The following is a 23,793-nucleotide window of genomic DNA, read 5'->3' on the forward strand; positions in this document are numbered from 1 at the left end:
TGAGTTGAACTTCATCTTTTACTTTGTGACCCAGAGTCTCATTGGCTATTAATTTAATGTTACCATTTTACATTCTGTTTTGGGTTTAGCCTGTAACCATAGAAACCATCAGGAAAATGGACATCTTAGCAGAGAGATTATCTCATAGACGTCTCCCCTTCCATGCATGATTGCTCAGATCTCCCTTCTCCCTATGGTCATCCAATTACAAACCAATCATAACCCACATTAACTGGGTATTCACAGATGAAACTTGACCAGATGGGTTGTCCTACTGTGGCAACTACATCAATTGCTTTCATTAAAAAGAAACACTGTGAAAGCATTTAAGCTACATTTAGATTATTTGAATGCAGTTGAGCAACAAAAAACAAGGGAGAAGATCTAGCACTATGTGACCAGCCCACAATTTCCATGCCACTAGCAGGCGCAGTCCACAATTTGAAATCCACCAGATTAAATAAATCCTTCTCCACATTTGTAAAAGTGATGTAATTGCCTACGTATTCTCTATGTATGATACTTGGTTTGCTGGATAACTTAGCATGTTGCAATTTGACAAATCAAATGCCACATTATTATGGTACAGACTGACAAATGTCATGAAATATATAACACTAAGATTTTCAAAATGGGTGCCTGATATTAGGTTTCTAAATCAGTGGTTTGATTTTCTTCCTGTTTTTTCAGTCAGGCTACATCTTCACTACTGCAGAAAGTCTACTCCACAACTCCAACTACATGACTCGTGTTACTGTGAGCTCCATACTGTGGGGAGGTGATGGGAGAAACTTTCCCGTCGACTTCCCTTACTCTTCTCATCTGGGGTTCAGTAACAGAGGTGATAGGAGAACCATCTGCGGTTGATCTGTCAGGTCTTCAGTAGACTCACTAAATAAACCACCAGTGGATCAATCTCAGACCATCAATCTGTGAGGTAGTATAGATGTACAGTAAAATTCCATTGGTCCGGCATCCAATGCTCTGGCACGCCTGATGGTCCGGCACCATCAGGAATCCGGAAGTGCTCCGGGCAGCTGGACAATTGGAGCTGCTCTGCGCCCGGCTTCTCCGAGTCAGCCGCTGCTGAAACTGACCAGCAGCTGAATCAGGGAAGCCGGGGGCAGAGCAGCTGGGGTGCTGCCGGGTTGGTCCCTTAGCACTGCCCCTCGGGGCTGCGGGACCAAGCTGGCAGCACCCCAGCTGCTCTTGGGGATGCCTGGGGCAGAGCAGCTTGAGTGCTGCCAGGTTGGTCCCGTAGCGCCGAGGGGTGGCGCTATGGGACCAACCCGGCAGCACCCCAGCTGCTCTGCCCCAGGCATCCCCGATTCAGCCGCTGCTGAAACTGACCAGCGGCTGATTCCAGGAAGCCCAAGGCAGATCAGCTCGCCCCGGGCTTCCTGGAGTCAGCCACTGATCAGTTTCAGCTCTTGGGGATGCCTGGGGCAGAGCAGCTGGGGTGCTGCCGGGTTGGTCTCGCAGCACCAAGGGGCAGCGCTACCGGACCAACCCGGCAGCACCCCAGCTGCTCTGCCGCAAGCGTCCCCGATTCAGCCGCTGCTAAAACTGACCAGCAGGAGCTGAATCGGGGACGCCTGGTGCAGAGCCGGACTATCGGAAGGGGGGCTATGAGGGGCACACCCCCCACCCCACCCCAGATCCTTCATAGCCCTCCCTTCCAATAGTCTGGCATATTTGATAATCCAGCACCCCTGGGTCCTAAAAGTGCCAGATTATCGGAAGTTTACTGTAGCTTGAGATTTAACAATAGCGTTCATTTCAGTTTTGTTTGTAGTCCATAGCTTTGAAATTCTTAGTGCTGCCAGCTTGTGGTTTGAAAAATTCCAAAAAATGCTTTTAAACACTGTGTTAATAGAATATTAATAAAAATCATTAAAAGCTTCCTCTTGGTTTTATGTTGTATTATATTTATATTTTACAAAATTTACATTTTAGGATTTGCAGGCTAGAGCTTCAAATATAATTGTTCAATTGAAAATTGTTCTTAAGTTGTGCAAGTAAAACAACCCTTTCTGAATACAATAAATCCATAGATTTTAAAGCCAGAAAGGGCTATTAGATCATCTAATTTGACCTCATTTATGATGCAGGCTGTAGAATTTCACTTAGTTAACCTGCATTGTAGCCATAGGGTCGTGTTTATCCCTGTCCTTCTTTAAAATGGACACTTCACAATATTAAAAATGGAAGGAACCAGTCATCTAGCCCAGTGCCTGTCATATTGTTGTGTACAGAGCTGCTTCTGTGGGAAATAACACTCAGGCTTTAAGTAGTATGGCTACTTGCTAATTGAAGTACAGGCAAGGACTTATTTCTGGATCTCCAGACAGTATTTTTGACCAACTAAATTAACCACAGCAACAACTAAAATAGTCTCATTTCTCCCTTGGTTGCTGCTTCATAGCTATGTCGTGTCAGGGGCTTCTATAGTGTAATTCAGTCATGACCATATTGATAGTTGATATGAAAACTGAAGAGGTGAAAAACACACAGGAGAACAGAACTACATTGCAAAATGATCTACGGAAAATGGAATAATGGCAGTGCTGGGAGAATTGGTCCTAATAAATGTAAAATCATACATTAAGGGAAATAAACAGCAAAGGTCTATCTTTGGAAGGGCATATTAAAGCAGCCAAACCTATCACGTTAAAGCAAATGTGCTTTCATCTTGTCTCTTTAATATTGTTCCCTAATATTGCTTGTGTGCTTAATGCATATGAACAGGATAGTTGCTGGGCTCTTTTGAAATAGGGGTTGAGTTGTTGCTGGAGAGGTGGTATGTGATTTACAGCTTGAAAAAAAATTGAGAACCAGTGAATCAGACTCTCTCTGTATATGCAGCACTGGCTTTATCTAGCTTACTGTTCATGCATGTGGAACAAACGGTGATCTCATACATACACATATCATGATAATCAGAGAGGATCAAGCTGGGACCTTTAGCTCCAAAAGCACAGGTCTATTCCACTTTAAACTAAAGGACGATGAAGGAAACATGATCACAAACTAAGCTTGTGTATAGGTCAAGCAAATCCCACATTTCTGTGTGCATACGGTGGCCACTTTTACACATGGAGCTGATGGTTTGTGAGCCAGATTTGCACAAAATGGAGCATAGATGAAATCTGTGGAGCACTTTACTCACATGAGTGAGTTCCATCCTTCCAATTTTCATGTAATAGTCTGTAAATATTATTGAGAGTGCACTGGGACAACTCACAGGAATAGTTGTTCACGTATGTTTGCAGATCAGGCCTTAGAGACTTGTTTGGAATCTATCCTGATATGCCAGGTTTTGAGTATGGAGTGAATTTTTACAGCCAAGTCATTAAGTGATTTTTTTAATGGAAGCAATTCACACAACTTTGCTGTAGTAGATCGAATGTAACAGATAGAGGAACACAAAGGAAATCAAATGAAGGTGTTGTAAATATGGATGTCAAATTCTTCCCCATTGTAGAGTAGATTTAACTTCCATTTACTATGCCCTGCCCTGGATTACAAACAGGATTTTGAGAGACCATGCTATTGAGTTAATTGACCCTTCAGTGGTATGTGAGCCAGTGGATGCTAGAAATGATCAGTGACTTTTTTTAGCTTTTTTATATTTTTTTTAATAAAAATGTTTGTTGACTAATAAAGAAAACAAACCACAATATGGGTTAAGCATGCAGACTCCAGTGTGTTATCTAAAAAAATCCAGTTTGCTGCATAAACAACACAGTTGTTCAGAAGAAGTTAAAGTATCTTTAAAGTCCTAAAACCTCTGAAGAGTCTCTTTTTAAGATTTTAGATCCCATAAAACTTTAATAGTTTGTGGGTATTTTTTTTGGTTGCTCTCTGATTCTGACCACATGTCTGATTCACTATGGATTTTTAAAAAACTTTGGTAACAGTGACCTCATTTTGGCAAAATAATTGTGTGTTATTTCCTGAGCCTCTTGCCTCTTTAGCAGTCACTAGTATATTATGGTTATAATCTTAATAATTTATGGAAGGGAGATGACTTTTAAATGTTCCTTTTTTTTTTTTAAAGTTTTTTTCTTAATTGAAAACATGCTTCAGCTCTGAGTGAGAATGAGGGATTCTCAGCATAGTACCCAAGGGGAAAGTGTGCTGTCCGATAGGTTGAAAAGGTGAATTGTAATGTATGGGTGTCTAGACGTTTCCTCTTGTTGCTGTCAACAGTCCAGTTGGCTGTATTTTTTTTCCAGTGAATAGGAGGCATTGATTTTTCCTCTCTCTTTAGCCAGAGCTTTCATTTAAGATATGTTCCCCTTCTCTCTCTCTCTCTCTCTCTCTCTATAAGAGAGGGTAGGCTTTAAGAGCTGACAAAGAGCTTTCTTACTCAGCATGATTCATGTCAGACACCTCAAAGGCAAGCTCTACACCAGCATCACTGCAAGAAAGGTAGGGGATTTGGGGCTACCCGGTTTTCTAGGGGAGATTACAGGACTATTAGCAACTCATACAGGGCATGAAATGAGCAGATTAAGCCACTGATGCTGACAACCATACAGGGAAAGTTTGAAAAAGAATTTGAGGAGTTTTTAAAGTGTCTGGTGGTGGTATTTTTTTAATTAAAAACTTTAAAGTTTTCTTCATAATTTAAAAAAACTCAGTTTAGATTTCAGTAATGTATAAAGAGGAGTTTTTCCCCTGCAGAGAACTATAATTATTTCAACATTGCACCCCACAGTGTTGCGTACCTATATAAGTAGGCAGTTAACTTTTTTACTAACCTGAAGTTTTTTTGTTGTATGTTCTGAAAGTTCTAATAACCCAGCTGTTATATTCCCTTCCTGAATCAGAATTTTCCCTAGTAAATCTGAGTGATTGTAGATGTGACGCATGAACCAGAGCGTACACCTTACTATTTCAATCAGGCACTTCAAGTATATGTGTTTATAGGAATCAAGCTCTAATAAAAACCTTCACAACCAAAAGCAGTTGTTTTGGGCAGAGAAGTAACAGCACTTTGATAGATGGGCCCGGTAGTTGTGTATGTTGTGCTTATTCAGATTTAGCAGGAAAGAATAGGGGGGAGAGAGAGAGCACGAAAGACCTGGCAAAGGAAATCTTATGGGAATACTGGAATAGCAGATCAGAACTGTGAAATCAGAGCCAGAGCTGAAATGTGATGCTTTTGCTCTTTTGTGCTTGTTGTGGTTCTCGTATTCCCAGTAAGAATCCTGAATACTATTGAACAGAATATTTTGATCACAGATTGAACAATGCAGCAATCAAGCTTACTAAGCCACCTGGAAGTTTTGCTTGAGATGATGATTTCTAGTGGATTTTCAGATCCCTGTGAGAATCATGACTGCCTTTAGCATTGTGGAGGAGGACTCCAGTTTCTTATGAGGGCCCTAGTTGGAAAAGCAGGCTGTGCAGATTCAAGTCTCCCGTTCTGTTCATGCTGTTTCAAAAGCCTTTCCTCAATCTTGCTGATTTTATGATTTACATACACTCTTGTGGAGATTTGCAGAATGGATTGTCTGTGCATTGTTACAACCAAGGTAGGACGTTACTGTTTTGAGTGCATATCTTTCTGCTATTATTCTGTTCCTGTATTTAAACTGATTGGGTATGTAGTGTCTCAGGTTGCAAGATAAAGTGATAACTGATTGTTGTTTCAATGAGCATTTTGTTCTCTTTATCTGAGGGTTACATTGTTTCTATACTTATATTATACTCACTGGTGTTTTTTTAACCTGTAAAAGGAAAATGATTTGATATTTTACCTTAGTGTCTATTAATATCTGTAGTATTGGAGCAATTTCAGAATAGATGTTATAATACTCATTGTCTCAACATATCATGCTATCTTATTCTCTAAATGTGGGAGAAGCCAATCATGTTTTTTTAAATGTGAGCATTATATTATATGTTCCAACATTTTAGAGAAGCCAATCAGATGTAGTTTAGATACAACAACATATCTGATTGGAGAGTAGCAAGCTTCTGTAGCTTATGTGGCTTTCTGAGGCAAAACTAGCTTTGATTTGTAACCCTAGGCCTTAAAAATCAAAATGCATTGGTCCAAATTCCGCTGTGTTACAGCAGTGTCAGAGCCAACCTTAGTATTTTTAATAGGCCTTCTAAATAATCCCATTCACCCTCCAAATACATATTTAAGTGACTCCTCACATCCACTATGATCACACTTCTATGTGTGTGACTAGCCTGAGAATTGGAGGGGATGGCTACGTAATAGGATTTTTATGGGACTTCACAAAACTTAGTGGTCTAATTTAATATTCAATGATAGGAGAAATGTTTAGGCCACTACTGGGGTTTGGCAGCAGAAGAGGAGGAACTCAAATGCTGGTAATGGGGTTCATGCATCATACCCAGATTTGTAAAGGAGAGTTGTCTGAATAATCAGGCGTCCTGGGAACCTCCTAGCTGACAGTGAACATGAGGTGAATTCTGAGAATTTCAGTGTTTGGGTAGTGTTTTACTGAGTGCCTTTGCTGTGTAAGGTATCTAGAACATTTTGATTATTGTGTAAATAGTAAGACTTGTTTGTATTCCGGTAACACCTAGAAGTCTCAGTCATAGGTCAGGGCCCCATTGTGCTAGGTGCTGAACAAACAATAGACCAAAGATATGGTTCTTGCTCAGCCAAGTATACAGTGTAAGTAAAAGAGAGATATCAGGTGGATGCAGCAAAGAGATGGGGATGCGGCAATGAGTCAATACTATCCAGCATGATGGGCAATGGTCTCAATACACCAGAAGTAACAATATCTCTAAGAACAATAGTTCATTAACAATCATCACTGAAAGCATTAGCTAAGTGTGGTTCTCTATCTCTTGCAGATGGGGAAACTAAGACAGAAAGATAAAGTGACTTTGAGCTAGGCCACATAGGTAATTAGACTCAGTGCTGAGATTAGAAAGCAGTCCTTTGCCTTTAGACCAGTCCCCCACCCCTCATGTTATCTGCTCTTCCCTGTGACCAGAGGTCACACATTCAACTCTGCTAATGAGTGAGTTTAGCAGCAATTAGCTGATGAGATGGTGCCAGTGCCAACTCTCACAGCACATAATCCAGGAACCTGTGGCTACTGATTCCACGGGACTCAGGTCCAGCACTGGGCAACTGTGTGTGGGGTCTCAGAATAACTGCAGGGTCTTTATAAAATATTCAGTGTCACACTTTCAGCCCTAACATTCAGATTACATTTTTAAGGCTGTATTTGCGAGGAAAACGGTTAGATTCTACTTTAAGAGCTTGGATTAGCCCTGACATTTCTAGGTCTCCAGGTGGGAAATTGCAGCTGTAGGCTTTGACAGCCCCTAAGGTTAGTGCTGACACATGTAATAAATAACTTTGCTGACTGCAGTGGAGTTAGTCTGGAATTGGTGTAACTGAAAGCAGAATCTGGCTGCCTTTCATTAACAACAAGAAGCTGCCTCTGATATATTTGCTCTACAAACTGATCATGAACGTGTGAACTGAGTTAACCTTGCATTCCATGGTGTACTGTGGACAGTAACATACATGGGGTCGCAATCATTTTACTCCCTCAGTTATAAGCAGGTCCCCCACTTCCCCATATCCCTAATACCCGTACCACTCATCCCACCAGACCTGTCTCCTGTACCTCTTACCTCATTGACTATACTGGCAGATATATGGACTACTGCAGAAATTAAAAGCTTCAGTCTTTTAAAAGTTGCAGTAAGTTGGGGATACATATTTCATAGATATTTTTCTGTGTTCTTTTCTGTACATAATTGGTATTTTTACAGCAGTGCGTATCTGGAATTACTCCATTGACTTCAAAACTATAAAACTTTCGTGGCTTCAGTGGAGTTATTACTAATTTTCACCAGGATTCATTACAGCAGATTTTGGCTCAGTGTGTTTGACATTTATTAAAATTGCTTGTACACACATTATATTCACATAACTTGCATCTATGTCTCATAATGGTAATTTTTAGCCTAAAATCAAATAATTGCACATTTTTAGGCATTTATTAACTTGATTTGTGCATGTAACTATCATGGTCACCTTTGGAGATATATATCTTAATTTAAAGAGAGAGTAAATATTTAGGGTTTTCCCTCAGGTTTTATAAATAATACAAAGGTGCTGACAGTGAATGCTATTAGAAAGTTCAACACATAGTAGTTAAATTTACTAGGGTATTTGAAACATTTCCAATTTATAGAAACTACTGTATATTAGAGATGTAAAATCCCATTTAATCAATTAACTGGTTAAAGATTAAGTTTAATCAGTTAACTGATTAAACTGAGTTGGAGGGAAGGGCCTGGAGTAGCCCCCTTGCCCACCACAGCTGGGCTGGAGTGGCCCCTGCACCATGGGCAAGGGCTGCTCCAGCCCTACAGAGCTAGGAGATTGAGTGGGTGAAAGCAGCAGTGGGAGGGGAGGGTGAACACGGTATTCACACTAGGCTTCCCCCCGCCCACTGCTGCTTCCACTCAGCACAATCCTGCTTACTCCCTGCCTGTGAGCTGGCAGGCCTCCCCACACCCTGTCACTTTCCTTCCCCTACCCCCAAGGCTGCTGACTCCCAGCCCACTTGGGCTGTGAGGGGAGCAATCTTCAGGACACGAGCAAAAGGCTGCTCCCAGATAATGGTGAACCAGTAGGTAGTAAGTCCCACCCGCTAAGAGTGAGGCTTACTGGGTAACCAGTTAACTGGTTACCCATTCACATCCCCACTGTAAATAGAGTGGTCGTGTCAATAGTGGTGCAATAGATAAGCTTTTTAAAGTTGTGTGTAATATACTTGAAGATATTATTTAAATCCTTATAAATGCAACAGCCCAATAGATTGTGACTTGTAAAAGTCTGAAATCGTGATTTATTTAAGCAGTTTTTGCTGCAAACATTTGATTCCCCCCATCAATAAGTTGAATGTTCTCTAAACTACAAAATGGGCTTGCCTGATTTTATTTTGTTGGTGTCTCCATGTATTTACTGAACACCTGAGCCAGATAAAAGCTGAATCAGTCCATCAGGGCTTCTTGTTTATTTTAATTGATCAGGTCCTTAATTTAGTTTCTTTTTTGCTGATACATAAGCCACATGGATTTGTGGTAGTATTTTGTCAATAGAATTCAGTAAAAATAACAGGATAGGGCTGGAACTCAGGTTCTTAAGCCCATCTTGCTTCCTAGGCTTAAAAACCCTTGCAATGTGCACACTGCTATTTTTAGTGCACTAGCTCAAGTTCTACTGGTATAACTCTGTCTATCCAAGCTGGGAAGCTTGCCCTGTTCTGTGCAGCTCCTGGAAGCTGCAGCATGTCCCCTTGTGCTCCTATATTTAGGGGCAGCCAGGGGATTCCACACACTGCCCTTTACCCCAAGTGCCAGCCCAGCAGCTCCCATTGGTTGGGAACCATAGCCACTGAGATCTGTGGGAGCGGTGCTTGTGGAAGGGGCAGCACACAGAGCCACCTAGCTCTGCCTGTGCCAAGGAACTGGATGGAGGACATGCCACTACTTCTGGAAGCTGCTTGAGATTAGTGCCACCCAGATCCTGCATTTCCGAGGCCCTCCCTGTGCCCCAACCCTGCCCCACATCTGATCTCTTTTCTGCCCTCCAAACCCCTCAATCCCAGCCCAGAACACCTTTCCATACCCCAAACCCTTCATCCCTCACCCACTCCAGAATCTGCATCCCCACCAGGAACTGTCAACCTCTCCTATACCACTCCCCCCATTTTGTGAGCATTCACCACCTGCCATACAATTTATCATATTGAAATGTGGCCATCGGACCACAAAGTTTGCCCATCCCCATTTTATGAGTTACATGAGCACAGGAACAGGCCTACTCTGCCATTGGTGGCTGCTCAAAGCACTGAGGGGGAAGATGGCAGGAAGGTTCTACCCTTTTGCCCTCTCCTTCTTGCAAGCCAGACAAGGGGCTGCAGACAAGACAGGACAGATTGTATAATATAAATTGGCTTTTTCTCAGATAAGAAAGTAAAATTTGAAAGAAAATTGAAAATTTGAAGAACTATCAAATCTTAATTAATTAATTGTTAATATTACTCCTGCACTGAAGTCTGACTGTCAACTTCAACTGGAATACTGTGTTAATCCAGGAATGCAGAATGTGTGAACAGTAAATAACTGTTCATGTCAGAAATGTGATTCACCTGTGATAGTAGAGCAGATAAATTAGTAAGGGATTTGTTTAAAGACCTTGATATTAGGGGGGAAATGACCCTGTGTCTTTGGTGATCTATGTGCAACGAGTGTTAAGGTCTTAGTCCATTTCCTAATGGATAGGAACACATCACAAAATCCACTGTCACAACTTTGAGAGACCCAGGAGGGAGTCTATGGATTCAATCAGTCTTATATTGCTCCAGTCCAGTTCTGTAAATTAACAAAACTTCTCTCTGTAAGGCTGTCAGTCTAAGCAACTTTTATAAGGGCTTAATTCAGTCAAGTCTATAAAAGGTGGTGGAAAGAAATCCATCTTTTAATGTTACCAGGCAGCAGGGTTGTGTGCTTATGATAATCAGTGCCTAATGTTTATCACATGAAATCCAGACTTGCACAACCTGACTATCTTTCTCTCACTTCTTTATTAGCTCCCGGTGATCGGGCAATATATTTATATTATAACAAGTAGCACCAATAAATATAATTAGGCAAAGCTTTGCCTTGTCTCAAGCAGGTGGTTCCCAGAGAGGAAGACAGTGCAAGGTACTTCCGTCACACTGACACAGGAACCTGGTAGAATGATGAGGTGCTGCTCTCTTGAGTACCACCCCAAGATTTGGCTTGTGTGTTGGATGCTCCGTGACTTCACAGTGGCATAGCTGGTCAATTCAGGGGGTCTAATCAGGCCTTTCCTTGTACTGCCACTCTGCAGTAGATGTTGGAGCAAGAAAATACAGTTCCCTTCTGAAGCAGAAATGAGTGCTACAAAGCACAGGGCTCCCAGGCACTTCATTCATCAGCAACAACTCTCCTTTCCCAACTAGCACTGCTCAGCTAGGAACAGCCAGAGTTTAGAACTCAACTTTCTCTCAGCACTATTGTAAGGGTGAGTAAGTAGATACTCTGCCTGAGCTAGTATGTTTTCAAGTTGCCCACGTGCAGCTATTGTACTATGAATAATATATGTTATTTTTGTTGTGCCATACTTGGCAATGTAAGGCCAGATTCTTTACCCGATCGGTTTGCTGGAGATTTCCCTGATGAAGTGGAATCCTTGAGTGCTGGATACCATTTCTAGCCCACCCAGCAGAAGGCTGTGTTGGGAACATGATGGGGCCCTGGTTGATGTGCACTGTCCTGTGACAGTTCTCTGATATCAGAATGGCCACAGGGGACCATTCCAACTGGCATAACATATAGCAACCCCTTAGGGTGCTCTAATTTATAACAGAGACTGGGTGGGCTCCTGAACTAGTTACCTCTTGCCCCCTTTTTGATCATCTATCAGAGTTGAATATCTGGTCTATAAAATAAAGGCCAGATTCTGGTAATAAATCAATGACTAATTAGTGAAAAGGACCAACCCCTGCAGCCATTCATGTGTGTATAGTTACTCAATTCAAGGGCACGAGTCTGATTTTCCTCTTCCTTACACTGGTATAAATCTGGAGAAACTATATACAGAGGTGTAAAGCTGATGTAAGTTTAACTCCATTCTCTTCAGGGAGAGTTCCCGTAGTCCCACCTACATGGAAGTATTATTTGCAGGTTCGAATGCAAAATTAAGAAATGCCAAGAGATGGAAAAATCACATAGATTAATTAACATATATATATGAGTAATTTCATTTGGTCTCATAAACATCAAGTTGAAGTAAACAGGCATAACCTTTTAGAACTCAATCTAGCTATGATGGCTCACATCAGCTGATGATCTGACTCATTATTATTAATAATTCATAAATAACCCTAAATTTATCTCGGTATTGAACAATTAATAACCACAGTTCTCCTTTTTTGTGGGGAGACTTCCTAACAGTGTTAACATCATCAGTCCAACATCTGTTGGTTTTTCTTTTCAGGAGTTCAGGTGAACCTGTTGTTGGATTGTAGTACCCATGAGTCTGCATCCTCTACTTTCACAACTGAGTTTCTTGGGTAAACAAATATATAGTCTCAGTTATAAATCAGAATAGCACTTGCTGAGGAAGTCTCTAACAAAACCTCTCACAAAACTAATTTCATGGGTTTTGTTCAGTTGGTCAAATATTCAAATTTAGATAAAATTGAACTCTTTTCTGAAGTCATTATTATGTCCTGATGAGCATTTCAAACTGAGGTGTTTTCCTGCCAGATCTTAACAGTTTAATAGTTCTGAATGCATGCAATTTACATGCAATTTACTCAATTCTTAACTGAAGTAGTATTTCAGGGCGGCTTATATGACTGTTAGTTGACTGTTGGCCACTTTATGCAATCTTAGAAAAAGAGAAAAACTCTCCTCATTGATTACCATTTATCTTTGCTAGCAAATATATTCAAAGATGTGAGGCAGATGGGGTGTATAATTGAGTATTTATTTCAAATCTTTATTTACCAGTGTTAAATTTTGGTAGAATTATACCAGTTGTTTGTCTTTAGTGCTTGAATTCTGAGCATTACAAATGTAAACTGATGAAGCACATGTTGTGTTTTCTAGGAAAAAAAATCTTTTTTTTTCCTTTTGGGAACTTCAAGAAAATTATACAGAACAAACCAATGTGCACTGTATATGTCTTGTAATTATATCTTGTCAAAAGCTCAACTTTTTTTCTCTTTTATTCTTTAGAAATATGGTAATTGTCCCCTTTCCCTTGTAGTTAATTATAAATTTCAGGAAGAATTAAGTCTGTTAAGTCTCTTCTTTTTTTTTTTTTTTTGGTCTCCATGGTAGCAACAAGAATAGAAGTGAGTAACTTTGATCTCTCTTTCTGAGTGGCATTTTGTTTCTTCCAAGCATTGACCTTGTTTAGTGTAACTGAAATTTTCAATAGATATCATTAGCTTATAATTTGAGGATCTCAGGGAGATGTCTTTATAAGACCAAATTTAACTATGGAAGAGAAAGGTGATTTTGTTTTATGAATCTATTAACAGGTCCTGGAAACAAGGAAGAAAATGTTCAATTAACTGCTCAGGTGGTTGTGGTTGTGCTTTATTATTACTCAACATTGAGAAGCCTCATGTTTAAAAGTGAAGTATAAAGTGATGCATAGGTTTGGGAATGCAGGGAAACCTGCTCCTGCATTAATGAGTACTGCATTATGATTGTCAAGTTATCCATGCCTAGTAGGTGTCCAGTTGCACATAATCTGATGAGCATTACTGGACACAGTTGATAGGATAGCTCCTTATAGCAAGTAATGGTGTGTTCTGCTGTGCATTTCAAGAAATAGGGTTGGTTAAGTTGTACAGCATCCTGTAAAACCTTTTTGAGGTATATTTTGGGGGGGTCAGTACTGACATTGAGAAGAAGGGTGCCTTGGCTACTAACAGAGTTTCAGCATAGGCTTGAAGAAATTCTTTGTGTTTACATTTGTTTGCCTCTGACAGGCAAGTTTCCTTCTGTTTCTGTCCGTCTGGCACAAGGCTGGCAAGGAGAAGGAAGTGGGAATCTATGAATGAGTCATTATGTCAATAATTCCGGCAAGTGTATGGTCATATCTTGCCAGGCCTGAGACTCTTCATTTTGTCAATAGGCTATGTTTGAATTATCCTCTTTCTTCACCAAGAAAATCAGTATTGGGGAAGTCTTTTTGTCACAATGTGTGTGAAATTGGACATCATGCACTCGCCTAAAACTATTCAATGTTTCAGGAAGCTCTGGACCTCCTGATTGAAAAGTGACCCACCACCTTCAATGAATAGTCTTGACATTTGATGAGCCACATTGGCCCCTTCTGAATAAGATTTTGTTTTTCAAATCAGGCATTGGCATCCCAACTTCCACCTTTATACATGCTACAATCCAGCCAGCCCTGAATAAACCTTCGGTGGATACAACAAATATGTGCAGCTACTGTCTGGTGTCAAACCATCTCTTTGTTTCTCAGTTACTTTGCTTAAACTCAAGAACCCATCTTTCCACATTTACTTTTCTAGAGCCTTCCCAATTGCCTTTTGGGATGGTACTGGATTCAATACCAAAAGTGAGGGCAGATGGACAATCTCTTGCTGTCTTGGGATAAAGGGCACAAATCTACACTCCACTCTTGGATACTTGAACAGTATTAAATATGGCTGATTACAACATCCTGGTATCCTGCCTGAGCTACATGAAAAGGAAAACCCACTAAAATGATGTCTCATGCTTTGTTATTAGTATGCAAATATAGTTCTGCCACCAGAACACTCAGCTGTTGCATTCCACCACCAGTGCCTAACACTCTATTGTACCAATAGAAGAATTAGGGAGACTTTGTGGACTCAAGTGCCATTCATATACCAATGCTGTATAATTTCATCTGTCATTTACCACCATTGCAAACACCACTAATACCTAGGTACTCCACCATCTGGCTGAGACCAATGGATGGATGAGTAATTTGTTAAAGTTAAATACCATCAAGATGGAACCAATGCATGACTTAGTCAAAGAGCTCACCACCAGGATGTGATCTCCTCTAGTTGATGATCTCTGCCCAGGAATTAAGGTAGTCTACAGTTCAGGTCTCCTCATCAACTTTTTATTGATTCAGGACTGGCAAACATCAGTACCTTCAGGAAAGGCATTGTACTGCCTCTAGCTGGCTAGGGATTTAGTGTTGATCGTAGCTGGAGTTAATCTTCCATTTGTTCATTGCTTTCTGACTAGATTATTCCAATGCAATTTGCCTGAATTTGAAAGTATCAGCCCTAAAATAATTGCAACTGGTGTAAAATGCAACAGTCAGAAAAAATGGTTACTTACCTTTTGTAACTGTTGTTCTTCGAGATGGTTGTTCATGTCCATTCCATGTAGGTGTGTGTGCACTGTGTGCGTGTGTTGTTGGAAGATTTTCCCTTAGCAGTGTACGTTGAACCAGCAGGGGAGCCCCCTGGAGTGGCGCCGCTATATCAGCTAATATATACCATTGCAGGCCCTCCACCCCCTTGGTTCCTTCTTACTGGACTACTCCGAAGAAGGGGAGGTGGGCAGGATTTGGAATGGACATGAGCACCTAGCATCCAGATGGAGAAACGCTTCCAGTTAGCCAAGTAAGTGGCCCTAGTGGAAGGTTTCCTACTTCCTAACAGTACCTTCTGCACTCTCTCCAAGCATTGAAGCTGCACTTCTGTCAGTCATGGAGCTTCCAGGCCTTGAGGTGCAGGGATCGCAGGTTCGGGTGGCAGAGCCTGCTGAAGTCCTGCATTATCACACCCACGTCCAGAGAGAGGGCTATCGGCCTCTTGCAGGACAGGCTCAGAAGGTACATGAACCAGTGCTATCTGGGCCACACCGGCACAATGAGACTTACAGAGACCCTGAACTCCTGAACCTGTAGGAGCACCTTGTGTACCAGCAGGAAGGGTGGAAATGCATAAAATGTCCCTTTGGGCCCAGGGGTAATGAGTGCATCTCCCAGTGACCCCCAACCCTGCCCCATGAGGGAGCAGAACCTGGGATACTTTCTGTTTGGTGTCTGCAAACTGGTCTAGGAGGGAAAATCCCCATCTGTTGAAAATTTGTAGGGTCACATTCCCCTTGAGGGATCATTTGTGGTCAGAGAAGAACCTGCACAGCTGGCTTGCCAGAGTGTTCTGAGACCCCAGAAGGTAGGAGGCAAACAGGTAGATACCCTCCCTGATACACAATTCCCAAAGCTGGCGGGCTTCCCAACACAGGGAAGAGGGACGGACTCCTACCTGCCTGTTTATGTAGGAAACAGCCAACGTGTTGTCAAATAGGATAAGAACCGTTCTTCCCTCGAGTCAGGGAAGAAAGGCATGACATGCGAGATGGACTGCCCCACAGCTCCTTGACACTGATACACAGGGAGAGGTCCTCCTGCGACCACATACCTTGGGTCTGCATGTTGCCGACATGAGCTCCCCAGCTGGTGTTGGAGGCATCCATCACCAACCAAAGGGTTGGCTGAGCCTTGGAGAATGGGACTCCAGTACAGACCACCTCTTCTTGGGTCCACCAATCCAGGGAGTAGAGGATTTTTTTGGGGGAGGGGGATGGTGAGGAGCACCATCCCCACTCTGTCCCAAGAATGGAAGGACGGGTTGTGAATTTGTGCCAGTCACATCTGTAGAGGATGCATTTGAAGCCTGGAGTGCTGGATCACATAAGTGCAGGCAGTCATGAGTCCCAGCAGGCACATGCAATTCCTCACTGTTTGTCATTGGGAACGCACACGTGGTCATGATGGCTTCTCTAATAGCCAGAAAACGTGACCTGGGCAGGGAGGCCATGACCAATGTTGAGTCCAGCCAAGCGCCCACAAACTCTATGACATGAGTGGGAACCAGGGCCATGATGAGTAGAAGACCCAGTTCTCAGAAGAGTTCCTGTACCAGGACAATGTGGGCCAGCACCTGTTCTGAGGAGAGGCCCTGGACAAGCCAGTCATCCAGGTAAGGGAACACTTGGATGTGCCACTTTCTCAGGATGGTGATGACTACAGCCTTTTTGTGCATTTTGTGAACACCCAAGGGGTTGTAGAGGAGGGCCATAAACTAGTAAATGTCCTGGCCAACCATAAAGCAGAGGAACTGTGGCCAGACAGACTAACCCCATATCATCCATCTTATTTGCCTCTCTGAAGCATACAGGACAGAGAAGGAGCAATAATATCAGCATAGTCTATGCTGGCTCATCTGATCCTGAGAAGCTGAAACATAGATATGAGGAGAGATCAGGATATGTGAGACTGCCACCGGCTGGCACCTATGTTGATTCGAACACACACACAGTCCCTGAGAGGAATTTCCCACTGAGAAAACAATGTCCAGTACTTCAAAATTTAATCACCTCAAATCTCTCTTACAAGTGTAAATTAAGTTCACAATTTCCTTGTAAGAACTGGTCTCACAGCAGACAGAACAGCATCAATTGGCATTACAGATAAGAAAGAGAAATACGTGACCCCATGGGTATATAAGATGGGCCCAGCATACACTCACTTTGAGTGTCATTCTACCCTCTACCTGCTGGTGGGGTTAGGTGTTTGACCTCCCGAGGTTCTATGGGGACGCCCACCTCGTATTTTCGTCTTTCCTAGGAATTGAGGGACCGGCCCTGGCCTGACATGCTGGAGTCGAGAGGCACAGAAGGGGGTAAAAATGGTACCTGGATGTGGTCCTCTGTCTTAAGTGTACACATAGAAAGAGTAAGCTGTTACTTGGTACCATTATTTCTATTTTTCTATCTTTATCTTCTTTGTAACCATTTTTAAGACCTATATTTTGCTAATAGTTAAGAAATAGAACAATAGCCATTGCAACCATATGATTTATAAGCTTCTTTAATAAACCTGTAACTGTTTAAGCTTTAACCTGCCTCCTTCAGTTGCTGTAACAGAACCAAGCACAATTTAAAAGAACTTCAGCCGGTCTAAAGGGACAGTTATAGGAAGAGCTTGGGCGTTTGGATCTGTGTCACTCCCAGGTGACAGGATCCACTGGGGCATCTTTCAGTCTTTCCTCAAGGCTGCCCGCTGCGAAGGAATTATGAAATTCTAGCAGCTGAAATCTAAGATGTAATAAGCTCTTCCTATATAACGGGGCGTCTGTTGGCCTGCTGGCCACCCTCTGCGATGGGACCCCGGTCCTAGCAGTAAAGGCACGGACGTTAAACCTTTTCTCGGAAACATACACACACACACTGCCCTGACCGTCGGCTGACAGGAACCGTCTGTGGTGAGGGGCAATGGAACTATGGAAGTAGGCATCTTTTAGATTGAGAGCAGCATACCAGTCTCCAGGAATGAGGGATGGGATAATGGACTCTAGGGTCACTCACCATCTTGAACTTGGCCTTGGTGATGAAGGCATCGAGTTCCCTGAGGTTTAGGATGGGTAAACACCCTCCCCCCCCTTTGCCTTGGGAACCAGGAAGTACCAGGAGTAAAAAATCGTGCCCATGAACTCCTGGGGGACCACTTTGGCTGCTCCCAGTCTCAAGAGCTGCAGTATCTTGTCCCTGAGGAGATACTTGTGAGAGGGGTCCCTGAAGAGGGACAGGGCAGGGGGATGGCTGGGGAGGGGGGAAAGATAGGGGATAGACTATCCCCTCCCCACAATCTCTAGGACCCATTGGTTCAAGGTAATGCACTCCCAGGCACAGACAATCCCAGAACTGGAAGGGGGAGGCTAGTAGGCTGTCCTTGGGCATACCCTCAAAAGCCTTGATGCAGTTCCTGGGGCTTGTTAGAGGGTCCCTGGCCCTGATCTGAGGCAGGGTGGGAATGGAACCTATTATTCCTTCTGTTCCCATTTCTCCCCATACGATGAGGGAAATCCAATCTTGCACCCTGTTGGGCAGGCCTAGAAGGGTTCCCACGCAAGAGGGAACATCTCTGGGAAGCTGGGGGACTTTAGGGTGGCTCGAGTATCTTTAAGGCCATGCAGATGCTAATCAATCTGTTCAGAGAACAGGGACGGCCCTTTGAAGGGGAGGTCCTGAATAGCAGTCTGAGCTCACGAGACACTCCAGATCCCTGTAGCCATGAGCTGTGGCATAAGACCAGTTCCATGGCCATGGTGCAGGCCACTGCATTTGTGGCGTCTAGGGCAGCTTGTAGAGCAGCTCGGAAAATTAGCCTGCCCTCCTCCAAAAGGGACCTGAACTCCAATTGGGAGTCCCTGGTGAGCACTTCAGAAAACTTCTCCATAGCAGTCCATTTATTATATGAATAGCAACTCAGCAGGATCTGCTGGTTTGCTATACAAAGCTATAAGCCTTCCAAGGCATAGGTCTTCCTGCCCAGGAGGTCCATTTTTTTGGCATCCCTATTTTTTGGCATGGCACTCGGTTGGCCTTGACTGTCCCTTTGGTTTACCATCTGGACAAATAGGGATCTTGGGAACAGGTGGGAGAAGAGGTGTTTGTTCCCCTCCTGATGTACAAAGTACCTTTGCTTAGCCTTTTTATCAGTCGGTGGAATAGTAGTCGGGGTTTGCCAGAGGGCCTTTGTGATCTTCGTCACAGTCTTGTTGATGGGTAAGGCAACACTGGTGGGGGTGTTGGACTGTAGGACATCAACCGTAGGGTTCAAATGTTCCAACACTATGTTGGCCTGTTCCCCCAGACTCTGGGCCAGGCAACGGAGGAGGTCCTGATGGGACCTAGAGTCCATAGCAGTCATGGAAGGAAGGGCCCCACCAAAGGCCTTGTTGTGACACCACCATCCAGTTAGGGATCTGCGAGGGAGCCTGGAAAGCCACTGACGTGGCCACCGTAGAGGGCTGAGCAACAGATGGACAACCTCTCTCTGCTACAGGCCCAGGCATATTGTCCCGATGTCGGGAAATGGGTCAGTGGAGTCACCAAAGGAGGAGCCCTGGGCCTGGAGTAGACCAATACCGGCCTAGAAGGGCCTGGTGCCCTGGCTTTGGTGATAAGCCCAGAGTGTCCAAAAAGGCCACTGAGCTGGGGCCTGGAGCTGTGGGGACCAAGAGTATTGCACCCTTGGCACCGGGGTAGGCTGTAGCCAGGGCTGCTGCTGGTGGTGTTGCAGATGTGCCAACATACTTATGTACCAGGACCAGTTGTGGGAATAAAATCGCTGCTGTGACCTTCATCTGGAACCCCACAAAGACCAAACTGATTCCGTCTCTGAGTCAGTCGAGTATTCAGATGTCAACCAGGGCAGTGTGGTGGCAGAGGCAGTTGGCGACCCCCAGTGTGGTGTGTGGTGAGCCATGGATTCAGGCTTCCCCCAGTGCTGAGGAGGAGATGGAGGCAAGGCTGGAAGTGGTGCTGGGCCACTCGCTGGTACTTCTGAGGGGCCCAGCACCCGGGTCAGTGCTGCATGTGGCCCCTACTGTGGTACCAACTCTGGGGCTGGTGCTGGTGCTGGTGCCAGGGTCAAGGTGGAAGCTGGGGCTAGTGCTGTCACCAGGGGCAGTACTGCGCCCAACACTAGGGTTGAAGACAACGGTGCCATGGTGGAGCAGTGATGCTCTCTCTCCTCCAGGACTGGAGTGATGGGTACCGTGGTTGAGGCCCGGTGCTGTCTAGTGTTATGCTCCTTAGCCGGACCCGATACCGAGGTTGGGGACAATGTCAACTCAATCAGGTCCCTCGTCATCTCGAAGGTGTCTGGAGTGGAAGGCTTTGGGAGATGCACCATTGGACTAGGGTCTCAGCATAGGCTGGAGCTGTGCCGACTCGACTGCGATGGTCCGGGTGCCGTGCTTGCTGGTATCACGTTCCCCGCCTGAGGGCACATGCCTTGAAGGAGACCTGCCCCAACTAGGTCTCCTCTTCTGTGCCACTGAGGACTGAGACTGGTACCGAGACCTGTGAGGCACTGGAGAGGTGTGTGAGTGGCTCAGTGCCTCCCGCACTGAAGCCAGTGTGCTCTGGGTCAGATGCCAGCCCAGGGTGCAGGGCCACCCCCGTGAGGATAATCTTGAGACAAGACTCCCTTTCCCATTTAGGGCCTGGTTTGCAGCCTTTGGAGATCTTACATTCCTCAGACAAGTGGGCTTCACCAAGGCACTTTGAGGCAGGCTTCGTGGGAGTACCAATGGGGCATACGCTTCTGGCACTTCTTGTAGGGCTTGAAGCTTTGGGGCCTAGGCATGTTGGGGACACAGAGTGAGCCCCATGTCTAAGAACTACTCGCTAAGGGTATGTCTACACTACCCCGCTAGTTCGAACTAGCGGGGGTAATGTAGTCATCCGCAGTTGCAAATGAAGCCTGGGATTTGAATTTCCCGGGCTTCATTTGCATGAAGCCGGCCGGCGCCATTTTTAAATGCTGGCTAGTTCGAACCCTGTGCCGCGCGGCTACATGCGGCATGGAGTAGCTAATTTGGATTAGAAGCCTACTTCCACGAGGAGTACAGCTAGTTCGGATTAGAAGCCTAATCCGAACTAGCTACTCCGTGCCGCGTGTAGCCGCGAAGCATGGGGTTCGAACTAGCCGGCATTTAAAAATGGCGCCGGCCGGCTTCATGCAAATGAAGCCCGGGAAATTCAAATCCTGGGCTTCATTTGCAACTGCGGATGACTACATTACCCCCGCTAGTTCGAACTAGTGGGGTAGTGTAGACATACCCTAAGTGCTACAGTTAACTACTGCTTTACTGTTAACTACCAGATAAGAAATTAAAAAACTGAAAACTTTTAACAACGAACTGAACAGCAAAGAAGAACTGCTAAGAGGCGCTTGTAGAGCAAGAGTGAAGCACGTTCCAATGACTGTCATGAGTGGTAAGAAGGAACTAAGAGGGTTGAGGGCCGGCAGGGGTATATACAGGCAGTCCCCGGGTTACATGGATCCGACTTACATCAGATCCCTACTTACAAACGGGGGGAGGCAACCCCGCACTAGCTGCTTCCCCCCAGCAGACCAGGGAGACGCGAAGCTAGCGCTCCCCCACAGCAGACAAGGGAGACGCGGAGTGGCTTTTCTCAGCAGACACCTCAGCTTGAGAATAAAGGACTGAGGGAAGTGAGGTGTGGGAGAATAAAACTGAGCTCTGGAGAAATGTTTGGCTAGAGTTTCCCCTACAATATGTACCAGTTCCGACTTACATACAAATTCAACTTAAGAACAAACCTACAGTCCCTATCTTGTACGTAACCCGGGGACTGCCTGTATTAGCCAGGGGGCTCCCCTGCTGGCTCAAGGGACACTGCTAAGGGAAAATGTTCTGATGCTGCATGCATGAAGCGCACCCACACCTACATGGAATGGACTTGAGCTGTCACTCAAAGAACAGTTAGCTCCTTTTATGTTCTACTGGCTCCCTATGCATGAATACAAGCTTAAGATGTCATTCCATAGTTGTAAGACTTTAAATAGATGGGGAGCAGGTCACCTAAAGGATCTTCTTCTAGGACCACAGCCACCCTTAAATATTGTCTGTCTCAAGGATGAAGCTGGCCAAAGATTCCCACACACCTTGCCGCATTCCAGTCCAAATAGAAAACTTACTTATTTGAACTTGCTTTCTCACATACCAATGCTCAGCCTATGAGTTTAATCTACATCAAAATTAATAATAAATATAGACGTTAAACCACACACATCCTTGCTCCGTTGAACTAGATGGAACAGACAGTATTTGACATCTTGGGTTTTCATCACCTTCTTTGTGTACCATTGGATAGTGGTTGGAGTTCACCTGATCCTGAACCCTATGGTAGCAAAACCCCACTGGCTTCTATGGAAGTGCAGGTAATATCTTCTGTGGTTAAGACTGCAGAACAAGTTTCATTACTTCCTAGTGCTTGCTGATGTAAACTACTGTCTGAAACATTTGTCTTTGTGGTTGAAATTTTCCTTAATAGGTCTCTGCCCAACAGGTATTTTTAAGTCCTGAGCTTCTAAAAACAAGGTTTTATGATAAACTTCATATAGAAAACATGTGTCTGATTCTTTTAAAGATATGAGTACCTGAAATTTGTGTGTTGAGTAAGTTGTCATTTTTGTTCCTGCATGTGCCGCTATAGTGATCAAAGAATCAAAACCTGCAACTTTTAAAGAGGAAAAATCCCATAAAGCTTGACAGTGTCTCTAATCAATCAGATATATAAAAGTCTATCTGAGGCTTTATTAATTTTATTAGGTTACATTATATGCTATTATAGTCACACCTCTACTTTTAGGAGGTAAAAACACATCCTTAGGCTATTACTGCTATAATAATGGTGACATTTTTCAGCTTCCACTAAAGAACATTTTTCAGAGCTATTATTTAATTGTAAATAGCCTCTTGCTGGCAATCTGTCTCTCCTTTTACCGTGTGTTTGAGGTATATGTGAAAATATAGAAACCGGTAATCAACAGGTTGGAGATTTGGGAAATATGTATCAGAAACTGAGACTTGTACTTCTTTGCTTGAGAAGTATTTATCGTGTAAAACTTTTATTATTTGTAGGTAAAGAACAAAGTACAGTTCCTAATATAGCACAATTAGTTAATGTGCTCACATCAGGCTCAAAGCAGAAAACCACATGAAGTCTAAATCGCTTACTGCCCACAGAGATTGTGTTCTCACTGTGAAAAAATATGTTTAATTGCTTGCAGTATACCTGGTTTAAGCTGTAAATGAAAGGAAATGTTGTCCTGCATTGTATCTGAATCTCTGTGTTTCTGCAACTCATAATTACATGAGCCCTCCAATTTATACAGATAAATAATAGCTTGATTCTTGTATGGAAAGCAAAGAATACAGGTGGGAAACCCCAAAATTATTCTGAAATTTTCTTCCGGGTCTCTGACCACACTACTGTATGATTAGATTTAATTCGTCTGCCAGAGTGTGGAACCATAAGTAGAATGTAAATGAATCACAACAAATGCAGGAGAAATGACAGGGAGAGCTGTCCAAAGGCCTCAGTGATAGTGGATTGGACTTCTGTGTGGGAAACCAGAGTTTAAAGTCACTCCTTGTTGTTTTGTTCCTGCAGTCAGGTTTTAGGGAAGTGTGGTAGTGACATATCATATTACTGGGAGAGTTGCTTTGTTCTTTTTTTCTTGGCTTTGCCCACCAGCCAGTTTGGGCAGGAAGCCCTAGCTTTCTGCTGAGCCACACAATAAGCCGCTAGAGAAATTGGTGGAGAGACACGTCCGCTGGAAAGCTAGGTTGGTGATGGTGTTCCACGCTAGAATTATCATTGGTA

The 23,793-nt window shown here is 43.7% G+C and overlaps 1 protein-coding gene across 10 annotated transcripts in view; it reads left to right on the plus strand.

Annotated features, from left to right (window-relative positions):
• Positions 1-23,793, plus strand: part of DLG2 (discs large MAGUK scaffold protein 2) — a 1,584,089-nt gene that overhangs the window by 281,080 nt on the left and 1,279,216 nt on the right. The window contains exon 1 of one of the 10 annotated variants that reach the window (XM_014578097.4): positions 1,964-5,543. The exons of 8 other annotated variants lie outside the window; for them this stretch is intronic. In XM_014578097.4, coding sequence (XP_014433583.3) covers positions 5,514-5,543 — 30 coding nt within the window. In that variant the 5' untranslated portion in view covers positions 1,964-5,513. Of the gene's footprint in view, positions 1-1,963; positions 5,544-23,793 lie in introns of those variants that run through there. One more of the 10 variants, XM_025189241.3, reaches the window with a different exon arrangement.

This window comes from Pelodiscus sinensis, chromosome 1, assembly GCF_052426305.1.
Source record: "Pelodiscus sinensis isolate ZL-2025 chromosome 1, ASM5242630v1, whole genome shotgun sequence".
In the NCBI taxonomy this organism is placed as follows: domain Eukaryota; kingdom Metazoa; phylum Chordata; order Testudines; family Trionychidae; genus Pelodiscus; species Pelodiscus sinensis.